The sequence below is a fragment of the Lathamus discolor genome, chromosome 3 (genome assembly GCF_037157495.1).
Source record: "Lathamus discolor isolate bLatDis1 chromosome 3, bLatDis1.hap1, whole genome shotgun sequence".
NCBI lineage: Eukaryota > Metazoa > Chordata > Aves > Psittaciformes > Psittacidae > Lathamus > Lathamus discolor.
Window position 1 is genome coordinate 110,463,217 of NC_088886.1, and position 22,403 is coordinate 110,485,619.

Consider the following 22,403-nt stretch of genomic DNA (forward strand, 5'->3'; position numbering starts at 1 on the left):
AGGTGGAAAGTCAGGTTTTGGAAAAGCATTAAAGAAAAAAAGGCATTGACTTCAGCTGTCCCAGTTTTGAACTTCTTGGCCGCAGTGTGTATTTCTATTTTGTATTATATTTCCCATTTAGTTCTGTATCTTCTCCGAGACATTTCTTAGGGAGTTAAAATGCTTGAAATTACTGTTTTGTGCAAATGCACTGCTTTATTGGTGGGAGATGAAGAAACAAGTTCTGAGACTGAAAAGATTTCCTCAGCTATTAAGAGGAATTTATTTAAAATAAATATACAAGCATCTTTCTGTCAAAGCATGTTTTTTTAGGCATTTTCCTTAATGCAGGCTGAGTTTTAACAGATATTTTGAACACTATCTATTCAATTAATATAATGTTTTTGAGACTTGCTGTTTTTCATAAACTACAATGCTTATCAAGAATTCAGAAATTAATTGGAACTGTAGACGAATTGTACAGTGGTCAAGAATACCCAGCTGCGAAGCAGCACTGCTTCATCCTGTTTGTTGACGCTTTAATAATAAATGCCATTACATAATACTAAAGGAAGTTAATGTTGAGAGCTACATACATAAACAGTTGGTTTCAGAATATAACTATTGAGTTGATTTACAAAACAGTCTGTATAGATTGCTTTTCTGTATTTTATCATGTTGATTTGGTGCTGATACGCAGTTGTTCAGAGAATTTATTTAAATATAGCTGAGCTGGAAGTTTCTTATAATTGTACGAGTTCTAAAAATACTAGAAGAGACAGTATTTTGTGTTTCAAACTTGACTCTTACTGATGTTTAATCAAAATAGTATGTTTGAGAATGTACTGGCCACTCCATCCCTCCCAGTCCACATCCTGTGGTGCCACCATCCTCTTTTGGGGTATTAGTCTAAAAGGTGACGTTTTTCTTTTGGTGCCATTTCTTAGTGTGATCATTTGACAACAGGCTTTCAGAACTCATTAGGAGAAATCTAAACTTGTGTTCTTGAAGGTTCCCATTAAGCTATCCGTAATTTGAACTCCTTTCAGTTGAGCATAACAATGTAACATTTGAATATTTTCACTGGGTGTTAACTTTTTGTGTGGATAATGGACTATTGGATAATAAATAGTCTGCTGTATACCGTGCACACAGCTTTATAAACACTGAGAACAAAAGAAGAATTAAAACCAGAAGAACACTAACTCGGCTCAGTAGATCACTTAGGGTAGCTAGCTACCTTAAATACTTGTTTCTACTTGCATTTAAAAATAAACCACTTAGGTTTCAGTCAGGTGTCAATAGTATTTAGAATTACATGTAAAGACTTCAGTGGTCAATTCTGTGTTTATTTAGAAATGGCTTATTCTGCTAAGATAGGTTTAATTAAAGTGCTTTGCTGAAAGAAGAAGGTTTGCTTTAGCATCCCAGTCTTTGGACAGCTGTTCTTTTGCTGTACAAATATTTTGAGATAAAATAGAATGGAACAAAATGTTGGAATCTTATTTTCTGCTTGTTTGGGGTTGGATTTTGGTGGTTGTTTTTTGTTAGCTGTTTTTCTTGAAAAGTCGGATACAAAATAGCTACTAGAAATCATTCCTACCTGTTCAGACAGTGCAAGAAATTACCATTGCTTATTTAGGTAGCATCTTGTTAGATGATGTGCCTATAGAGTTGGAAAAGCCAAATCCAGCTGTTGTTATGTGGAGAGCTTTCTAGCACATGAATGATCCCGTAATCTCAGGCAAGTTAGGAAAGGAGGTAGTGTCACTGTGATCCAGTACAGTGGACCACAATGACTTTAAAATAGCATTAGTTCAGTAGAAGTTAGACATCTTAAGCTAGTATATGACCTTGCTAAACTGGCTTGCTTTGCTGTGGAAAAAGTTCTTCGTGTTTTTGCTGTTCAGACAGCTGGGCTTTTTTTTTCTTTTTTCACAGCTGGCCTGATGTATCCTATGGAAAATGAACACTTCAGGAGCCTCTGCTGGTGTTAATGAAACAAGACAAAGCATTTACGTCAAGGCAGTGTTCTTCCCTTTATTCTTCCTGGACCATGATTTTATTGGATACTTGAAGTTGGAGGGAAAACAGTAGCAGAGGAGTTTGGTTAGCTGTTTTCATGTTAAAGTACAAAAAGACTCATTAATGCAGTTCTCAGTGGCAAGTCCAGGTCTTTAGTTATGTGAGACCCAGGAACTTTTACCTAGAGCTGCCAGGACACCATGTCTGTCTTTTACTGTTGGAACATCTGATGTCTTTAAAGCAAGTGTGGGGAGAATTTGAAACAGATAAGTAAAAGTATCCATTTTTATTTCACACTCCCAATTTTAATGGATTTCTCTGCCACAGGGCTGTTCAGACACTGTTTTCCTCTTCCTTCCTGTTAAAGCCCAGTCAAAGAAATTCTTTGTGGTATTATTTTGGCACTCAAGTTTTCCTGGTTTAAAGACCTGCTCAAGAAGTGTGTCGAAAAAGACTCTGCTGCTGCACTTCACTGAGTGTTACAGTATCTTAGTTTCTATAATGATGCTAGTCTTTTTTGTCCCTTCTTGGTAGGTGAGGAAAAGGATAATAATATAAATGTGCATTTATACTTTCATGCGTTCTAAATTAATTTCTTTACCTCTGTGAAGTATATAGGTATTTTGTGCATAAGTAGTGCACAGCTGAATGAAAAGATTAGCTTGATAGATAGACATCAGCAGGCAAAAAGTTTGGATGCATAATAAGGAGTAAACAGGATAGTTTGGGTAATTATACGCAAGAGTACTTGCTTCAGATATAACATAAAGCTTTAGATATGAGAAGGGAAGGCAAAGAACCTGAAAAAGTCCAGTTATTTAGAGAGGCGAACAGGATACAAGTATCTGCAGAAGTAGGTGACGATGCTTGATCTCAGTCACAGTGCTAGATTGCATAGTGGCCAGACAATGTATTACCAACTAGTCCTCTTAATAATGTTTGGAAAATGGGGGGCTTGATGTTCGTAGTGCTGGGAGCCCTAGCACACAATTTTGTTTGTAAGACTGTAGAACAAAGTGTAATTCTTTCGAGCCCTTAAACATATATTATGCTAACTTCTCAAGGAATACATTGTAAGGGTGCTTAGCCCTCCTCTCTGTCAGTTACTTTCTTGAGATTTCCTATAGGAAACCTACTTACATGTCTATTTATGGATTTAGTTCAGTTTCCTGTATTGTAAGCTGCAATAAAACAGGCATATCCACAAAGTATTGCCAACAAGGAAGCAATGCATTGTCTTTTTAGCTCAGTGTTAAAAATTACCTGATTATAAAATGACTGGATAAATTGGGAACAAATCTATTGTGTATCTCAAAATGAGAGGAAATAGAGTGTTTAACATCTTATTCTTGAATACAGTAAAACAGAAATAAAAATGTGGGCTTTTGAACACCTGATGTACTACAGATAATCTTTATACTTCTTAATCTTCAGCTTATTTTTGCAGCTAACCTTAAAAATTGAGATTTTGTGTGAAAGAGCCAAATAGTAATTTCTGTAAAAAGCACACTAGTGAAATCACATGCTTGTAGTTTATTTTCCATGTTCCTTCAACATTTAATGACTGATTTTTCAAAGTACTGTTGGATTTCTAATGTGGCTTCCTGGTAGCTATTTGAGAGTTACCGTAAGAAAAAAATTTGAAATGTATTTAAAAAATGTTGTATTGAGTATTAGTATGCAAAGATTGAGTAATACTTTGATTTTTGAAATCATAGAGGTAGGTTTAGATACAGTTTGCTCAGTGTCCTTGCAAACTTAAGTAATAGCATTAAATGCTATTAGTCTTGCTTCTGTAGTGTAAGATGTACTAGTTGTATTATAATCTAGTGCAGATGAACAAAGTATCAAAGTCTCGTAATCAGGACATAAAAAAAATACTTGTGTAGAGAATGAAAGATGAACTTTTACAGAGAACTTGAAACAAGTTTTTTAACTTGCCTCTAGTGAATCATCCTGCACAAAAATACAATCCTTAAAAACTGGTATTCATCCTAAGTCAGTATAAAATATTGCAGTGATTGAATTATTACTGTTGTTGTTACTACTTCCCTCCCCCCCTTAGAGCAGGAAAAGTTTGTGAAATGTCAGTTCTGAAATGATGAAACATTAATTTGATTACAGAATGGCAGAATTGACTCTTTCAGGCACTTCTCAAACTCGGGGTAAGTGCCCAATCTTTACATTTGAATGTTCTACAGATACTATTATTTCAGCTTCTGCAGTCACAACAGAGTCCAGGCTCTGCATCAATTTTATGCAGTGCCAGTACTTGCTGTTTAGACTCTGCTTGCAAGTGTTGCAGTACAGGTATCTAGTGCTATTATCTCCACTCTATGAGCTAGGTCTCTGTGAGCCTTGATGTGGTCTCCATAGAATTGTACTGTACCATTTTCATCCTGCTATCTAAAACATGAGCACTCATCTCCTTTGGCTGGATGAATTACACACCTTTGCGTTGGTAAAAGTGAATTATATGATAGGGTCCTTTTCTTGTCACCTGGTTTGAAATTTGCTGCTCTGCAAGGAGTGGTTTGTTCAGATTAACTGTATTAGCAGGCTGCTTTTGCAGGGTGAGCGTTCCTGATTGTGTTTACATCTGTGTAAGAAGCTATCTCCAGTAATCTATGTTTTAAGGCTGATAGTGTCAGCTTTTCCTGTCCTAACCCAGCATAGAAGTGAAAACAACAGAAGGTGAAGGGGTGCTTATTTAAAATAAAAGGAGTGACTGTAAAACATACATGTGTAAAGTTGTTAATCTCATACAGAATAACAGATAATAGATATATTGGTGTGTGGGGTTTTTTAATTATTTTGTTTATTTTTATTTATTTAGATCAGGCTCTCAGTATTGATATGTAGGGTTTGAAGTGTGTCTTTTAAGTAGACTTGGGTCATTTCAACATTAAGTGACTCTAGCAGTGCTGTGTTCCTGATGGGTACCTGGTGTGGCCATTCGCTTTTTGTGGTACAAATCGATAGGTTGTATTCCATGCCACCATTATGCAGCTTTCAGAAGTATGTTCTGAGGTTTATCAAGATGTGGGGATCATGGGGGATTGTAATTTAACCTGACCTGTGTGCCCCTCCTCCTTGCATGGAGCGTAAAGCAACTGAATCATGTTGTTTGTCATTTGTAAGTTTCTTTTCCTTAGCATAATCGTGAAATATATAAATGCAGAAGTATTCAAAGTGAGGTTTATTTCTAACTAAAAATAACCCAATTACTTACAAAGTAGGAGAGAATAAGATCTCGAGTTGCAGTTTAATTTGCATGTATCATTTAGCGATGAGTTTATCTTGTTAGATGGAGTCAAAACAGATGCACATTTTTAAAATGTCATTTTTTTTATCCTGAGTCTCCTTAAAATGGCCATCCATTACAGGGACTTTTTGCAAGGATTTGCAGGATTAGGTCAAGGGGGAATGGCTTTAAACTGATAGAGAGGAGATTTAGATCAGGTAATCATGATGATGTTTTTCCCTGTGAGGGTGGTGGGGCACTGGCACAGGTTGTCCAGAGGAGCTGTGGCTTGCCCCATCCCTGGAAGTATTCAAAGCCCGCTTGGATGGGGCTTTGAGCAACCTGGTCTAGTGGGAAGTTACCCTGCCCATAGCCGAGGGTTGGATTAGATGATCTTTAAGGTCCCTTCCAACCCAAACCACTCTTATTCTGTGGTTTCAGTAGATGAGCAACTGATTCCCTTCTCTGTTTCCAAGTTTGCCCAGCCAGTCCTGACTCAGTTATGTCAAACATAAGACTTGGATCTACTTTTATGTGGTTTTCAGTTAGTCACCTTATTTGAGTAAAATTTGTAGAACTGTGATGTGATACATTTGTGGTTTTTATGAGTATTTTCACTGCTGTGGGTTCTGTTGCAATCAACAGTTGTTACATCACTAATTGAATATGGCCTGATATGAGAAAGGGGAAGGCTGCAAAGAGCTTAGAGCATGGTGCAGGAATGCACCGGGTGCATTGTACAGAGTAACTGACAGGAACATATTAAGGTCATTTGTGGATAGAAGTGTCTTTGTAGTTGGTATGACACCCATGAACACAAGCCAGTAATGCTGCTGATTTACGAAAAAGAAGTTTTATTGTGGTGGCTTTTTTCCCTAGAGAGTTTTATGTGAAGTGCTTAGAGTAAATTATCGAAAGTGACATAATAACAATGAAGTTCTGCAAAACTTGAAATATTTAGCACTTGACCTGGCCTTTAAAGCTTGTGCAGCATCTAAGACACATAAAGGGAATCTCATTAGTTATATTGAGACTTTTATTTGAGTTTAAAAATCACAGATGTCTAAAACATTGTAGCCGGAGTAGACTGCATGTTGGAACGTGTATAACCGGACTTTGTCACTAGAGCAGGGGGCATCTCTGGGAGCCTCCTGTGACCGTAGCTTGTCTGTAATGAACTGCACCAGTTTCTTTGAGCACTGCACTTAGTTCTCTGTGAGGCTTTCGTCAGGGTACTTGCTTCTGTGTACTTTTGGGCATACCACTGCATTTACACCCCCTCTTCCTTGGTTCCGCAGCCTCTGTGACATCATGGTGCAGAACCCATGGGTGCTGCTTGGCCTGCTGGGTCACCTCCGTGGCCAGCACTCATAGTCTGCATTTACGTTTTGTGTACTGACCTTTTTGGGCTCTGCCCCACTTGAAAGAAAAGAGCGAGATCTTTAGTTTTACTTTCTAAAATGAGCCTGCATTTCAGATTTGTGATGAGCTCTGCTGTGCTGGACTCTGAATTCTGAGAGATTATCGTGTGCTTCCATTCAGGTGCAGTATGATTACAAAACTTGCTGTAAGACAAAAGAGCACCAAATGCTGTGGGACTCTTCTCCAGTTGACAGTCAAATAATTGTTACAAGTTTTCACTTTGTCATCGAGGAAGCCTGAAGCATGTTTTTACACTTCCACTTTCAACTTCTTTTTTCACTGTGTTAAAGGCAATAGTCAAGCAATACATGTGAGTGGAGAGGTTAAACTGGAAGTTGGAGTTATGCCTGCTCTTCAGGTTTATTTTCAAGACCCCCTGTACTATAGTATATAGTATATGCTATATACTATAGTATTCACACATCCCAACTAACATTGAAGGTATACTATTATATCTGTGATAGTACCCCATGAAGGGAGTCACTATCTGTTTAAGAATATGTTTTTTTTCTATGTTAGCATACATTTCAGCAAAGGTTTTTAGCATGGATTTGCTAAGTAATTTAAAGAAATCTTACCTTTTAAATGTGAAAATGCTTTGAATGTTGTTTCCTTTAGTAAACCCCCTCACATTTTTAGTGTTCCTATTTTTATTAAACATCAGTAGTTTTTCCTGTGTGTTTTTTCTTTTTTTTTTTTCCCCACCCTCCAGTGGAAAAAAAATTTTAGTTGTGTAAAGCTGCACATACTTCCTGCTTTGTTCCACATTAATAAGAGATTGCTTTCTGTTTTCATTGTGTTCAGTTGCATTCATTATTATTATTCACTATGGAAGAGTCTGGGAATATAACTGGAGTTTTCAGGCAAAGCATCGACACAAATCAGTACACATGGAAAATAAAAAAAATGTATCCCCCCCCAATTTCTCTTTTACAAACATGAGAGTTTATACAAGTATTGACTGGTAAAATACACCAAAGTGTATTTTACAACTAATATATACTTGAGGTTAAAAAGAATATGGATCTGCTGTAGCTGGGATGGACTTTCTGAGTCACAGAATGCATTAGGTCTACAATGTGATTATTGCTGATCCTGACTAATGACTGTTTTGGGGATTATCTCTTTTGGTGTCAGCCATCTGCTGTGGTTAGAGTAATTAACTAAACATAATTAAGGGTTGACTTAGTTCAAAAGCAAAAGTATGTATGTCTCTAGGAAAAGAGACAGAATTCAGTTCAGAATCATTCAGAAACACCAATATTACAGTTTTCTATTTATGACTTTAAACAAGCAGCTGAATGAAGGGTTGAAAATGCAATCCCCCAAAACCAACCTCCAACCCCATGCAAACTGAAAGAAAAAAAAAGTGGGAAGGGGGTGAGGAAGGAGGGGGGAGCCTTAAAAGGGCAGTTTATTACTATTCTCCCAGTTCTTATTTGATGCTGTATTGCCAGTTCAAGCAGATGGCTTAGGTTGGTTAAAAGCTGCAAGTATAGCTAAATTTACATTTCTGTATTTAAAAAGGTATTGATTTATTGATACCGAGGATATCTTCCCATTCATGACAGCAGTGTGGCTTGCTTATAGGTGGTTTTTAACTATGCTTATTTACAGATGGTAAAAACTTATTTTAATGCATACCTTTTTTTTTTTTTTTTTTTTTTTTTAATAAATTGGAGAGTTCTGGATGCTTTGTCAGGAAACACAAGTAAAATACCAAATTTCAGTCCTGAGTTTTTAATGCACTGCATTAAAGCTTAGAAATATGTTCCCTTTTAAAAGTGGTTACTGTAATAATACCACTAGGATGTGTTTATAATTCCTTCTAACGCCATACATATCTGCAGTAAATTCACTGTGGACATCCTTACAAAAATGAATACCAAAATACAACAAAACCATACTTTTTTAATGCAAGAATTGCTTGTTGGCCTTACCCACATTAAATCATTCATAATGTCTAAATGAAATGTACTTTGTTCTATTAATTTGTGTATTTGTAGATCTCTGTATACTAAAGATTTTTTTTTCTTTGTAGTGTGAAATCATGTGTTTGCAAACACTCAGGCTGAAATCTGTAGGTAGATTTAAATCATAATCCCTTATGGAAGGGATTTCTATTAATTATTATTCCATAGCAATAATTACAAAATTGATTTGATGTAATATAACATCTAAAGGCTACAGTATGCGTGGCGTTTTTCAGTGGCCTGCTTCCACTGCATAGCAGTTTAGCTGAATTATACTCAAAGATTACTGAAAAATCAATGAGGTGTTCTTTAGCCGTGGATAGAAAATGTTTAATTGGAGAAAAGTGTGCATTTAGGAGTCCTGAATTAAAAATTTAAAATGTTTAATAATATTTTGCCATGATAAATTCTCTGTAGGAAACAGTTTCCATAATTTCTACTGTTGTTCTGAAGAAAAAATTCATAGCCCTCATATTCAGTGTAGCAGTAGATACTCTTTTGTACCATATCTGTGTAAGCAGTTGATTTTTCTGTATTTGCAGAAAAAAATATTTCTTCTACATGAAAATTGTATGTGATGAATGGAGCTGTAAAGAACAAAAGCAATGAAGTCTTTCAGTGCTGTTTTCTGCAGGGTGGTTGTAGTTCGTGTAAAGGGCAGGCAGTTGTATATGATAAGCTATAGTTACCTTGTAGCAGAATTGTCACTTTTGATAGAGGGAAGAGTCTGGAGACTTTAGCTTGTACATAGAAATTGTCACATATGAAAACTATTTGTGATAAGGAATTAATGACTTAGTTAAGATAGGTACAGTGTATTTTCCAGATATTTTGTGTGTTTCTCTATGAGTTTTGCTTTTTTACTTCCTCTGGCTTTCTAAGATTCATTTTTTGTGGCTGAGAGGAAGCAAGGATGCTGCATCTTTCTTGAGAAGCAGGTAACAGCTGTTACACTGGCTTTCCAAATGAGTATTTGGGAAGTCACTGTTTTAACATAGCTTGGATCACAAGTGCTGTTTAACAAATCAGTTTTCTGAATTGATGAAAGTGTGTCCCTGTGTAGCTGGCATTCTGTTTTACAGAGTCTGGGAGTGAGATTTTACAGCAGTTGACTTCTCCTTATCATTTGGCCTCCTCACATTTCCAATGATAGGTCTGAGAAAGGGTGTTGACTCTGTAGCTGAAGGGGAACTCCAGGACAGGCTCCAGTTTCTCAGGAGCTTCCCTGTTAGGACTTAACTGTGCCTAGTCTTGTTTCTTTTGTAGATTTCTTCCCCACCTTATACTCTGATACTGACTCAGGTCAACTGTGGTCCTGGCAGATTGAGCCAGATAGTCTTTTGACTTTGCTACCACTGTGCTTAGACATCATTTGTTTGGCTGGAATTTTAAAGTATTTGAGAAGCTGCTTCTCAACAAGTGGCATTATTTTGAGTAACAGCTTTCTTGTGTGGTTTTACAGACGCTTGTTCAGTGAAGTGAGTCTGGTAACTTGACTTGTGGTGCTTTATTTTATATAAAAAGCTTACCAGGAAAAAAAGCTAGCAGGTTACAGGAGTTCTCATGTTGATACTATCTCACCATAATTGCTGGGTCTTTTCCTAAATTGAGAGAGTAGATACGTGCTGTTTAGCATGCATTATGGGTTCTGTAAAGCTGGGGTCTGTCAGGGAGCAGCAAGAGCAGGACTGCTTTGTAAGGAGGGACAAGGTGGCAGTCAGGGATGATGCAGGCAATGCTTTTCCTGACCCTGGCACAGTCTCTCTGGATGTGAATGCTGTGCTGGTCACAGGATCCAGAAAAAACAAAGGAATCTGTCAGGCCTGGGGTCTACTCACTAGTCTGATCAGGAGTGGAGAAGGTAGAAGCTGATGCAGGCCTTGTGGCCTAGCCAGGAGGTGTGGGCACAGCCCAGGATGTCCTGATTCAGGCAAGGACTGAAGGTGCCAGCCTGAGCTGAAATGCAGCTCTTGAGCAGTGGGTGTGATGATCCCAGGTGAGGCTGTTTGTGTTCACATCAAAATACGATGTAGGTCTTGATAGCATTACCTAATTCCCTTACTGTGCTGGATTCCCCTGATGGCTGGGTGCTGTTCATGTGATGCACCTCTCATGTGAACATCTTGTAGGAGCTACACCAGAATCGAGTGCAGATCCTGAGACATGGTCAGCACAGGTACTCCTGTAGTCCCCTTGTGAATTTAATTTCCTGCCATAGAAGACATTTATGTTCTCTCTTACAGATATGGAGTCTGGAGAGCGGTTAACGTCATCGTCAGTCTCCTCTACTGCAGCTGCTTCGACTCCAGCATCTTCTACACCATCTGTAGCTTCAGCTGTATTGAAAGGTGGCCTTTCCACTGGAGCTGCGTCACTCAGTTCCACAATCAACACATGCGGTAAAAATGACTCAATTATGTATTGCAATGTGATTTTTAGTGTTTGTCGACACTTGTAATTATTATTACAAGTCAAATGTAAAGAGGTTGCACAGATGCATCGAAGAAAAATGTTGGGTTTTGGTTTTCCTTATTTTCTAAGTGACATTAATATCATGTGAATAAGTTTTACATAGTACTTGTTTACTAATGGAATGAAATTAATTTGAAATTGCATATTTCAAATTTAATCCTCAGAAGCAAGGATCAAATTAAGGATTGCTCTGTCAAACTTTGTGCCACTTTCAGATTAAGATCTGAATATATGTCATGTTCTCAACAGTCAAACCCAACCCCTATTGTGTTTTTATATCTGGAGAACAGCTTCTTCTAGTGGAACTTGAGATGGAAAGGGTGAATTTCAAAATGTCTTAATCTTAGGTAGGTCTTGACTAGAGTGAAACATCTTGCCTTGAATGAGAAACTTATATGGAAGATTTCTCCATGCAAGAACCTCATTTTTGTGAATTAAACTCATATTTCAATTGCTTGGTTGCATATTTCATCAACAGAACAAGAAGTAGTAAATAACTTTTCCCTGCTGTATCTTTCTTCACTTTGAAGAACAGATCATAGACATTTTTTTTTTTTTTCCTAGTCTGAGTGCTACTGGTTCTTATAAAGTGTACAGTAAATAGGAAGTTTTTAGTCTTAAATTCATGGTAATCCAGTACTTTCAGATCAGATTTGGTTCTTGCAGTAGAGTGAGCAAGTGTACATTCTCCAAACTAAAATCTATTCTGCCCTGATACTATAGAACCACTGGATTCTGAGTGCCCTACTACTGCCTGCATTTGTTAATTTGCTGCTTCTTTGGAAAGAAAAAGAGAATTCAGAACATCTGCATACCTAGAATTATGTCTGAACTATTTATTTTAATTACTTTCAAATCAGCCAGAAAAGTTCTTAACTAAAACTGATCCAGAGCAAATAATGTGGTTTATTTTTCAATAAAAAAAAATTTCTACTTTGCTACAAATTCAACTCCAAAAGACTTCTGTGTCTGCGTTCATTAGCGTCTGCCACTCAAAATGGTTCTCTGTGGTGGTTCCCAGAATGCAGTAGGAGTTCATTTACATGTGGCTGTAGATGTACAGCCCCAAACTGAGGATTTATGTGACGAGTTTACCTGTCCTTGCTGCCTTCGCTTTGTAGATATTACAGCATGTAATTTTGTGTCTCCTGTAACATTGTCTGTATATAATAGGGTATATATTTGGTCTGTTGTAATACAGTAAGACTAAAGCAGATGAATAATGTAATAAAGATACTAAGCCATCAGTTTCTCTATTACACAGTCCAGGTACTCCTTTTCTTCAATAGTTTTCAAAATTTTGTTCTCAACTTTTACTTAAAAAGCTTAATTTCTGTCTGATAGCTGATAGGGACTCGTAGTAATTACCAGTATTCATGGGTTGTTTCCTTCTGATTTTTTTAATGTCATATTCTTTGCCTGACTGCATCTGATCTTTAAGAATATATATATTTTCTCAACGGTACTTCAGATTCCTAAACCAAGCTGGACTGTAGTTTACTGTCAGTATGCTCCCCATCAGTTTTATTTATAAGTATATCCATTTCTCTGACACAGTACACTATGGTTACTATTGCATCCACTCTGAAAAGGTATACACTGTCATAGAGAAACTTGACAGAAGTGTTAGGCTGCCAACCACCTGCAGGCTTGTTTATCAATGAGTGACCTATGACTGGAAGAGCAACTTCACAGCGTCAAAACTTTCTTGAATTTACAAGATACCGTGTAGTCAAGACAGACCAGTACTGTAGCCTGTTCCTAAACAGAGATGTTATTCACTTCTGTGATGTTAAAAAGGAAAAAAAAAACCCAACCTTGATGTCTGTCAATTAAATTACATTCACATTTAAAAATTCATTTTTCTACCATCAAAAAAAATAGTTTAAGAATGAGCAAGGCGTCTTAATCCATGCATTAGATTAGAGAGGTTCTTTTTATTCTAATTCGTCTATTTATTTTCCTTTCAGTAATCAATAGTCTATTAAGTAGTCTCTACAATAAACTTGATTTGCATACCCTGTCAGGTTCCAGGGATGCATGGTGGGTTAGGACTGGGAGTCTTTATGCTTTCCAGGGAGATTACACTACAAATAAATTATTTTGGCATATTCCCAGGTCAAATACACAAAGCACCTGTGTGAAACCATTATGAAATATATCACATACTGTTAGTATAATTGGTTAATACAGCACTAGTTCCTGAATAATTAAAGCATTCCAGTCAAGTAAAGAGATACTTTACTTGCTTTCGTCTTATTCATGCATTGCTGAAAATAAGAAGGTGCACTGTAGAAGAAAATTGGCTCTGGAAAAAGATTTCAGTTCATTCTCGTGAGAGTGTTAGCAACTTTGGAAAAATATAAATCAACAGCCTTTTCTCACACAAGTAATTGATACCATAATTCAATGTTTTGTCTTCATGAGGAGTAATAATACCAAAGTGTGAAACTGTTCAAAGCTGAACAGTCAAGTCTTACAGCTTTGATATTTTCAGACTTGAAGGGATTTTTATTTTAAAATTTCAAAGAGGAGGAAGTTCATTAACTTTTTATTCAAAAATAAATAAAAAAGTCCCAAACCAGATGCTGCTTCTATCAAAGCAAAAGTCTTCAGCTTTTTTGTAGTCCACTATTTCCCCTTGAATGGACCCACAGGGATTTAAAAATTGTGGACATAAATGCACAAAGCCAAAGGGTTGTTTTGATTGGAAAAGTCTCTGAATTTCCACTAAATTTTCAGAGTTTTTTACATACCAACTATTATTTTGTGTTTCAGGCTTTCTATAAAAATGGCATTCTGGCTTCTGAAAAAATGTTGAGAAAGATCAGATTTAGTGCCTATATTGTAAAACTGTATAAACAAATGTCTTTTGTGATTTTTTTGTAGTCCTTGGTTTTATCAGAATTTTCATATGAGGCTCGTAAATATTTATTGACTTGATTTTTATGGATTCTTAATGCTAAGTGACAATAGCAAAATTGAAATGGATAGTTAAAAACAAAGTGGTGATTTACAGTTTGTGGAATTTTACAACAGTTGCAAATGTTGAGGAAGAATGTGATGGTAATAGCATTTTACACTGAGGGACATTCGCCAGTACTATGAAATCGTGCATAGAAGATCTTTGAAAGACTTACTGTTGCTGGGAAGAATGTAGAAGGCAAACTTTGCTAGCACTGTAATGATTAAAGAACCACACAGAAAGGAGGAAAATACACATTAATTTCTGTCACCCTAAGCAGTTCTCTAGATTTGCTGTGTAAGTTGGAATGTCCTTAGCATTGTTAGAAATACCATGTTATTTTTGTATTTCTGCTGGTTGTGCACTGATGCTTTGTATTATAAGGCATTATTTAAGAATTTATTCCTTTTTAGCTCTTTTGAAAACCTTGTGTAGCACCGTGAAGTTCATTAATATTAACAAAGGCATTCACAGTTATCATTCCTTGTTACTATGAGACCAGCATTGTTGAACTGTGTGTTGCCCTTTGGAGTAATGCTTTCAATCATTTATTTGTGTTAGTGGTTAACAGAATTTCAAAAGCTGTGCTCAAAAATATTTAACCTATTTGAAGTAAGTCAATAATGTTAAGGAGTGTGGTTTAATATAAAACTTTGCAAGGCAGAGAGTGTTTATGGTAAGTTAGTAACTTGAAGAGTAAACACTAAAATAGGAAATACTAGAATTAGTTGTGAGACCGACTGTTGATGTTTTTAACAAGTAAGAAAGAGAAAAAAGTCATTACAGGTAAGTTTATTGTTAAAAAACTTTGTTTCCATTTTTTTCCTTTGTTTTATTCTGTGTTTCTAAATGCTTATTTAAAAATTAATGGCTTCTCTTCTCTGGATGTATTAGATAATGGCTTAGGCAGCACACAGTGCATCTGTTTTCTTTTAAAGGCCAAGGTGATGCATAGTATCGTGTAAAGTCACCTCTTTTTTGTTGCATGATGAAGAAAGTTGATAAGCTCAAGGGATATTTTAACTTGTCTTGAAAGTATTACAGTGCATTACTGCTCATCAGCATCATTGTCATGTTTCCCAATTGAGCTGTGTAGCAGATGGTAACTAACATGTAGTATTACTAGTTCAGTATGGATATCGCTTGTATTCAGTATGTATCACTGTACCTTGGAAGAAGGTACATAAATGGGGTTTGGGTTTGTTTTGCTTTTTTTTTTCTTTAAATTCAGTAATTAAGTAACTGAAGTTGAAGACATTTGAACTAAGTTCAGCAAAGTGCAATGTAGTGTTTTTAAACTTGGGCTGAAAGTATGAAGAAGTACTCCCTGTATATATCACAAAACCCCCAGTAATTTGAAATTGGTAAAAGGAATTTCTCTGTATTGTGTATGCAATATTGGTATTATGTTTACTTGTAAGTGCTAATAAATGAAAAATCATATTGAATGCACCTGTGTTCATAACGATTAACATGATGAGATACTGCAGTCAGGAGATCACTCCAAAATTACTCACTGTATATAGTAACACAGTAAGATAATTCAGAAAATCTAGGAGGACGAAAAGAATTAACAGGCACGGTCAAGTAATGGTTTCTGTGTACAAAGTCCCCCAAAAGTGCTTTGTGCAGATGCCTTTGGTGTTAAAGTGAGTTGCTTGGAAAACACGGAATGCATTTGGGTATCGTCTGGAGTTTACATGGAGAAGCGCTTGTAAGTTTGTAGGATCATAGGAAAGTGCAGGTTGAAGGCCTCTAGTCTGAAGAGCAGAATCCATCTACAGGATCAGACCATGTCACCCAGGGCCTCACCTGGTTTGGTCTTGGAAACTCTCAAGAATGGGCCTGCATACTGGCTTGGGACAACCTGTTCCACTTCAGATAAATGCACAAAGAGAATCAGAAATTGAAAGCAATACTGAAATCTGAAAGCAATACTGAGAAGTCAGGTTTTTTGGTGGCATCTTGTAAAGTCAGTAGTCTCCCACCCTTTAGAGTATTAACAGATTGCACAGGAGAGATGAATACAAAATGGTGCATCTTACCTCCACTGCAAGACATCAGTTAGCTAGTGTTTTCTGTACTCTGTAAATCTTACCTCTGAGAATAAAGCTTTATAAAGTAAACTAGATACCGTAATACATTTTCCAAAGCATGCAGTTAAGTCAAAATGCTTCTTAATTAAATTTTTCTGTAGTTTGAAGAAAAGATATATCTACCAAGAAGTGAGACTCTTGAAGAGACCTCTCCTTTTCTAGCCTGGTCAGGCCCTGCATGTCCATCTTACCCCTCCAGTACCTTCCTGGTAGAATTTAGGACTGTGGGATTTCACCACCAGTAGAGTTTCGGAGTGTCGGATTAAATACTGGTAAAATCCCACAGCAAATGCTGCAAAGAGATCTCGAGGTATTTTAAAAAATTTGTATGGTATAAATAAGACAGCTTTGGCTTATTATTACTACTAATAATTAGTTATTAATAGTAATTAGTTATTAATGCCAGAGGAGTAAAAGCGGATATACCTGCAAAAAGCAAAAGCATCTGAAAGAAAAGCGTGTAGAGGTGAAATAAGGAGGGGTAAATTGCTTTACAAAGCAGTGAATACCGATTCATTTGTAATGTTCTCATTCAGTATTTTTTTTTTTTTTTTCATTTTTATGAAAGATTGATTCAGTTGTAACAGCCATGTAATACATGTTAGTACAGCAGAGTTAACAGGTGCTCGTTTTAAGCTTTGTTGTAAGGGATGGGAGTTGTTTATCATAGCTTCCATTGACTTTATTCCATTTTGCAAGAGAAACTTTTCTACATTGAAAAGGTTTTATTTCTGTTGAAGAAGGAATGAAAGAACTCTGCACCTGACCTTAGACAATTTTCTGACCTTCTCTTGATGCTCTCAGAAGTTTCAGCTAAAGTTGAGTCACTCATGTCTGTAAAGGCGGCTTTTTATTTTCATGTTAAATAAGTGTGTGTGTGTGCAATTAATAATCTTAATTTGGTTCATCTGTCTTATTGAAGGGTGGTATTTTCCATAGATCATGATAACCTAATAAGTAACTCAGAAGTTATTTTAGGCAGTCTGGCTGTATGTAGTTACAATCTTGCTTAAGCCCTTGAACAGCACCTTTGTCATTAATGTGGTTGCAGTTTGCATGTGTACTGTCTCATATATTGTCCAGTGACCATTGTTTTTACGTTTCTTGGCTAGTACATTTCAAGGCAATAATTCTGTAAATTTGTGGGACCACTCAGAATGCATGCAAAACTACTACATAAAGCAATATATATTCCATTTCCAAATTTAAGATAATGTGAAGTTTTTGCAGATCAGCTATAGACTGCTTACCATACCATGCTGAAAGTTTTGGAATTGTTGTTCTGGCATGTCCAGACTTCTGTTTTCATTGCTGGTGTTCTAGCCATATTTTGTGTTTTTTTAGCAACTAAAATCTTTAATTTACAACATTTTAAAATCACTGTGATGTATGCTCTTACTGCAGTTTCAGTGTCTGTTGACACTGGCAGGTTAAAATTTATTAGTGTTTTCCAAATTTAATTTATATATTTCTTGAGTCTCAACTACCTAGGTAGTTATTTCTTACTTTCCTTAACAACTTAATGTATTTCATAGCAATATGAAAAAAAATATTGAAAAATGCATTGGGCTAAATCCTGCTCAGCTATATGGTTAATTCCTTTAATTACACTGGTAATTTATGTCTGTAAAGTGGCAGAAGTTCTATACATACAGCACAGTTATCATCCATGAAATGTATGATAAAACCCCTAGATTTTTGGTTGGTTTTTTTTTTTGTTTTTGTTTTTTTTTTTTTTTTTTAAGAAATGGAGCATGCCGGTGAGCCAAACCACAGATTTTGCTCTCAGCAATTCACAGGGGTATTACGCAAAACTGTTTTTGTCTTGAATGTATGCCCCAGCTTAAGCTATATTTCAGGGTTTAAAAATTAAAAAATAAATCATAATTGCACTTTAAGCCCTAAAGAAATAATTTTCAAGCAGAAGAAAAGCAGCTAATCACAGAAGTCAGAAAAGACTTGCTTACCACCTGGTCCATCCTTTTACTTGTGTAGATTGCACCTTCTGGTGTATTTCTAGTGGTTGGTGTTGCATAAGGAAGTTTTCACTGTAAGACTGGGAAGTATATGCACAGAGCTGATATTTTAAGCATAAAGAAGCACTGTGTCTTAATACCTTTTTTTTTTTATAAATTGACTGTACCAAACCACTTATCATTGCTACCCTTTTAACACCTTCACAGATTTGTATGGCCAGTATAGGACCTAGGCATCAGCTAACCATCTCTTGCATGAGTTGAATTATTTTATGTGCACTTGCTTGTTAGATTGAGGTTTTACATTTCTAGCCCTTGTCACAAGGGCATTCGTGTGTCATGTTTCTGATTTTTCTGCTTCTTGTAGTGTGATATCATTTCTGCTTTCATTAGTGGTGGTGGAGAGAGTTAGTTTTAAGAGAAGTTTGAAAGAGATTTTTCCTTCCTGAGAAAATATGACTGCATCTTTTCTCAAAGACACACATTTTCCTTTCTCATATATATATATATAACTTCAACATAACATCTTTCTAAAGTTTCTTTCACATTAGAGGGATATGAAAGGTTCTTCCTTAATTATGCTTTGTGAGTTTTTTTTCAGTTGTTGACTAATAAATGTGTTACAATATGTTGTAGCTGTTATTGCAACAGATATAAAAGATGATCCAGACACTTCTAAGGGATTCCTCTGTGCAGATGTGCACACTGTTTCAGGGCTGGTGTTTATGCCCAGAAACCATTATGACAAGAGTAGTGCATTGGATATTTGCCTCTTACAGGGCTGCTTAGGCTTAGCAGTGCCTTATTAAAAACAAAACAAAAACCCCAAAACAATTCGGTCTTGCAGAGTTTCAAGAATTTTCAGAAAAGGATTGCATAAAGGTTGCATAAATATTTTAAGTAGTTTCTGCTATAGTCAAGAATGTTTTAAAGTTCAAAGTTGTAGGGACAGCATCAACTCATTTGAGTTCATTTTCCTGGAAAAAGGAAATAATTCACTATTTAAGATGGAAACTTAAAATAGCAACATAACAAAAAAGAATGTTAGATTTTTTTTTTTAAATAAGAAACCTTTATTTCTTGCTAAACCACTTGAATTTATGCAGCAAGCAGCACAGAGTAGTGTTGTTTCTTGCTGTGAAACAACCATTTTAATAGGGATGTCACAGAAAAATACAGACTGCTTTTTTCCAGTCCAGGGTAGAGTCAGTATAGAGTTACTGTATTGTAGCTAGAATATCTGATATTAAATACGTCATTTCTTGGGAAACTGTTTCAGATGTGTATTTGTGGTGGAGGTCTTGGAATATTCCAAGACTAGAATTACAGAAGTGATTTCAACCTGTTGTGCTTTTTCAGAGTTCTGATACAGAAAGACTGCTGAGGCAATAAGGTTCAAGAGTGACCTGTGAATATTGAGCCTGTTTAAAGACAAGCAGTTTGATTTTTGGGTGATCACTGTCACATAGCCTTCTATGCAGTATTTATTTTCAGATTATATTTAAATTAAAAATGCATTGAAATCTGTACCAGAGTGACTTTAGTGGCTTAAGAGAAGAATTGCAGGAAATTCATGTCACTTAAGAAGTTCCTGAGTGTTGTATTTTCTTCTTACTCCTGGATTTAGTAAATCTGCTCTAGCTTCTGCACAGCAACATGCTTACAGAAGTATTTAAATATATTATTAGAACAACTGAAGTTTGTTTTTATTTCCTTTGCGGTGCAGAATGGTGGCGAACAGCGGACACGCACTCTCGTCCCGGGGCAGCTTTTTTCCCACCACTCTTGGGAATTCCACCACTGTTTGCACCTCCTGCGCAGAATCATGATTCTGCTTCATTCCACTCAAGAGCTACAGGAAAAAATAGTCGGAGCAGTACAGAAAAAGGTAATGGCTAAAGTTGGAGAGGGAATAATGGCACTGAACTTCTGCATAGGCAGAAAGATGTGGAATTTGAGTTTTACACTTAATCATTCTTCCCATTCCTAAACAGTTTTGTGAAAATAGATTCTGTTAGCTAGTCATGAGCCATACAGTTATGGGCTTTCAATAAAGGTAATAAAAATGCTCTTTCTACTAATACACCCCCCCCCCCCTTTTTTTTTTCCCTTCCATAGTTGTCTGGGACTGAGTAGTAGGGAAAAATTTTCTTTTAAAGTTTATGGTTTGATTTAGGAGGCATTTTACTTCTCTAGTGAATGCTATTCCTCTGCATATAAGCAGCAGCAATCAGGCAGTAGTTTTTGGGAGGCGTGGAGGGAGGGATGGCTACAGCTACAGGATCTCAGTGAAAACAGCCCAGTTATATTAGAACAATTTTCCTTCATTTCAGACTGTATTTTTATGTGGTGGTATTGCACACCTTTTGAAGATGTAAGATACATTTGTTTGATACTAGGCTTGTTCAGCTTAGAGGAGGCTGAGGGGTGACCTTGTTACCGTCTGGTTTCCTCATGAAGGGGGTGGAGAGGGAGGTGCTGGTCTCTCCTCTCTGGGGTCCTGTGACAGGACACAAGGGGGTGGCATAAAGCTGCATTGTAGAGGAGTTCATGTTGGGTGTTAGAAGGATGATGTTCACTGAGAAGGTGAGCAAGCTTGCCAGGGAAGCAGTCATGGCCCCAAGCTGTCTGTGTTGGAGAACCTTTTGGATGGTGCTCTTACAGCTGTGGTTCAACATCTGGGTTGTCCTGTGCACTGCGAAGTCCGAAGTTGGGTTTGATGATCCTTGCGGACCCCTTCCAGATTTGGATGTTCTGTTCTTTATTCTATGATGGGTTTTTTTTGGTTGTTGTTGTCTTTGGTTTGGTTTGTTGTTTGGTTTATTTATTTATTTATTTTTACTACAGTTTTTGTATGGTTTAGGACTTGATGTGTGTTTCAGAATCAATCTGGTAATAGTCTTGGAATTGCAGAGTAGTAAGTTTTTGTGGTTAGGGGTATTTTCTTAGAAAACAGCAGTTGTCATGACGGATATATAGGCAAGCTTGAACGTGGATGTTGTTTCAAATAGCATTCCCCAACTTCCCCCCAGCCTCATTTTACACGTTGGGAAACTCGTATCTGGGGCTTCATGTTGTTTTCTTTGGAGCTTATTGATACTTCAAAATTGTAAACAAATTGTTCTGTGAAATATTTACTGGAATGTATATTTTTATATACATTATGCATTCCTTTTATTTATGTCCTCTTCCTTCAATAGCTTATTTTTTAGCCCCTGACAAAACTCAAGGATAGTTTGGACTTAAAAATGGGCAACTTCAGATTTAATTTTTTTGTCTTTGTCCCTTTTTTTTTTTTTTTCTCCTTACAGTGTTAAATGTGTTTGTCCTTTAAATCATGGGAGCTCTGGATGTTTTAATTAAAATAACTCCATGAGCACATCAAAGTGGCTCTTGGATGGCAGATTTTGAATGTATGTGGGGAGTAACCTGTAAATAGTCAAATATCTTCCTAAGGTGTTTATGGAAGCTGGATTACTGTGACTACAACATCTCAAACTATCTGCTACTTCAGCTTTTTCTTTTTTAAGTGTTGCTTTCTAAATCTGTCATCATAAGGTATAAATGGATCACTGAATGGGAACAGCACCACTGCAGTATCTGGTATCAGCACATCTGTACTATCCACTAGCATTGCAACATCTGCAGGACAAGTGAAAGCTATAACCTCAGGAGCGGGAGGCCGCAAATACAACCAGGAGCAAAGCAAAGTTCAGCTTTTGGACACCAGGGCTGATAAAATCAAAGATAAGGTAAATATATATGGGGGGGGGGGGGGGGGAATTAAGATTCAGACAAAAGATTGGCATGGTAAGTGTTCTGCCTGTGCACACAGCAGCATCATTTCTAAATGTTCTCTCCCAGTACAAAATGTTTCAATGTATGTTGACCCAAGCACTCCTGAAGAACTTTGCTAGTCAAAACTGCTTTGTCAAAACTGGAAATGGGATACTGGGAATTGGTTACTTTTAGAATAGAAGCTAAGGGAGTCACTTGCCTAGTGGCAGCTGTCTAGGCTAAAATACTTTTATTTCTTGACTGTTCCATTGGGTCATTAAGGTCTTTTGTTGGAACTTACATTCAGTCTAGATTATTGCTTTCTGAACTATGGACATTTTCAATTAGCATAACTATCCAGATTTGCTAAAGTCAGTGAAGCAAAATCAAATATGAACTTTATTTTAAATGAACTCACTTCAACTTTTGTAACTATGTTACTATGTTGCTGCCAGTAAAAGAACTAGTCAAAAT

General features: G+C 36.6%; 1 protein-coding gene across 9 annotated transcripts in view; it reads left to right on the forward strand.

Moving 5' to 3' along the window:
- Positions 1-22,403, forward strand: part of BAZ2B (bromodomain adjacent to zinc finger domain 2B) — a 136,397-nt gene that overhangs the window by 62,707 nt on the left and 51,287 nt on the right. For all 9 annotated transcript variants that reach the window (XM_065671152.1, XM_065671153.1, XM_065671155.1 and 6 more), the window contains 3 exons: positions 10,887-11,042; positions 19,879-20,040; positions 21,711-21,904. In XM_065671152.1, coding sequence (XP_065527224.1) covers positions 10,889-11,042; positions 19,879-20,040; positions 21,711-21,904 — 510 coding nt within the window. In that variant the 5' untranslated portion in view covers positions 10,887-10,888. Of the gene's footprint in view, positions 1-10,886; positions 11,043-19,878; positions 20,041-21,710; positions 21,905-22,403 lie in introns of those variants that run through there.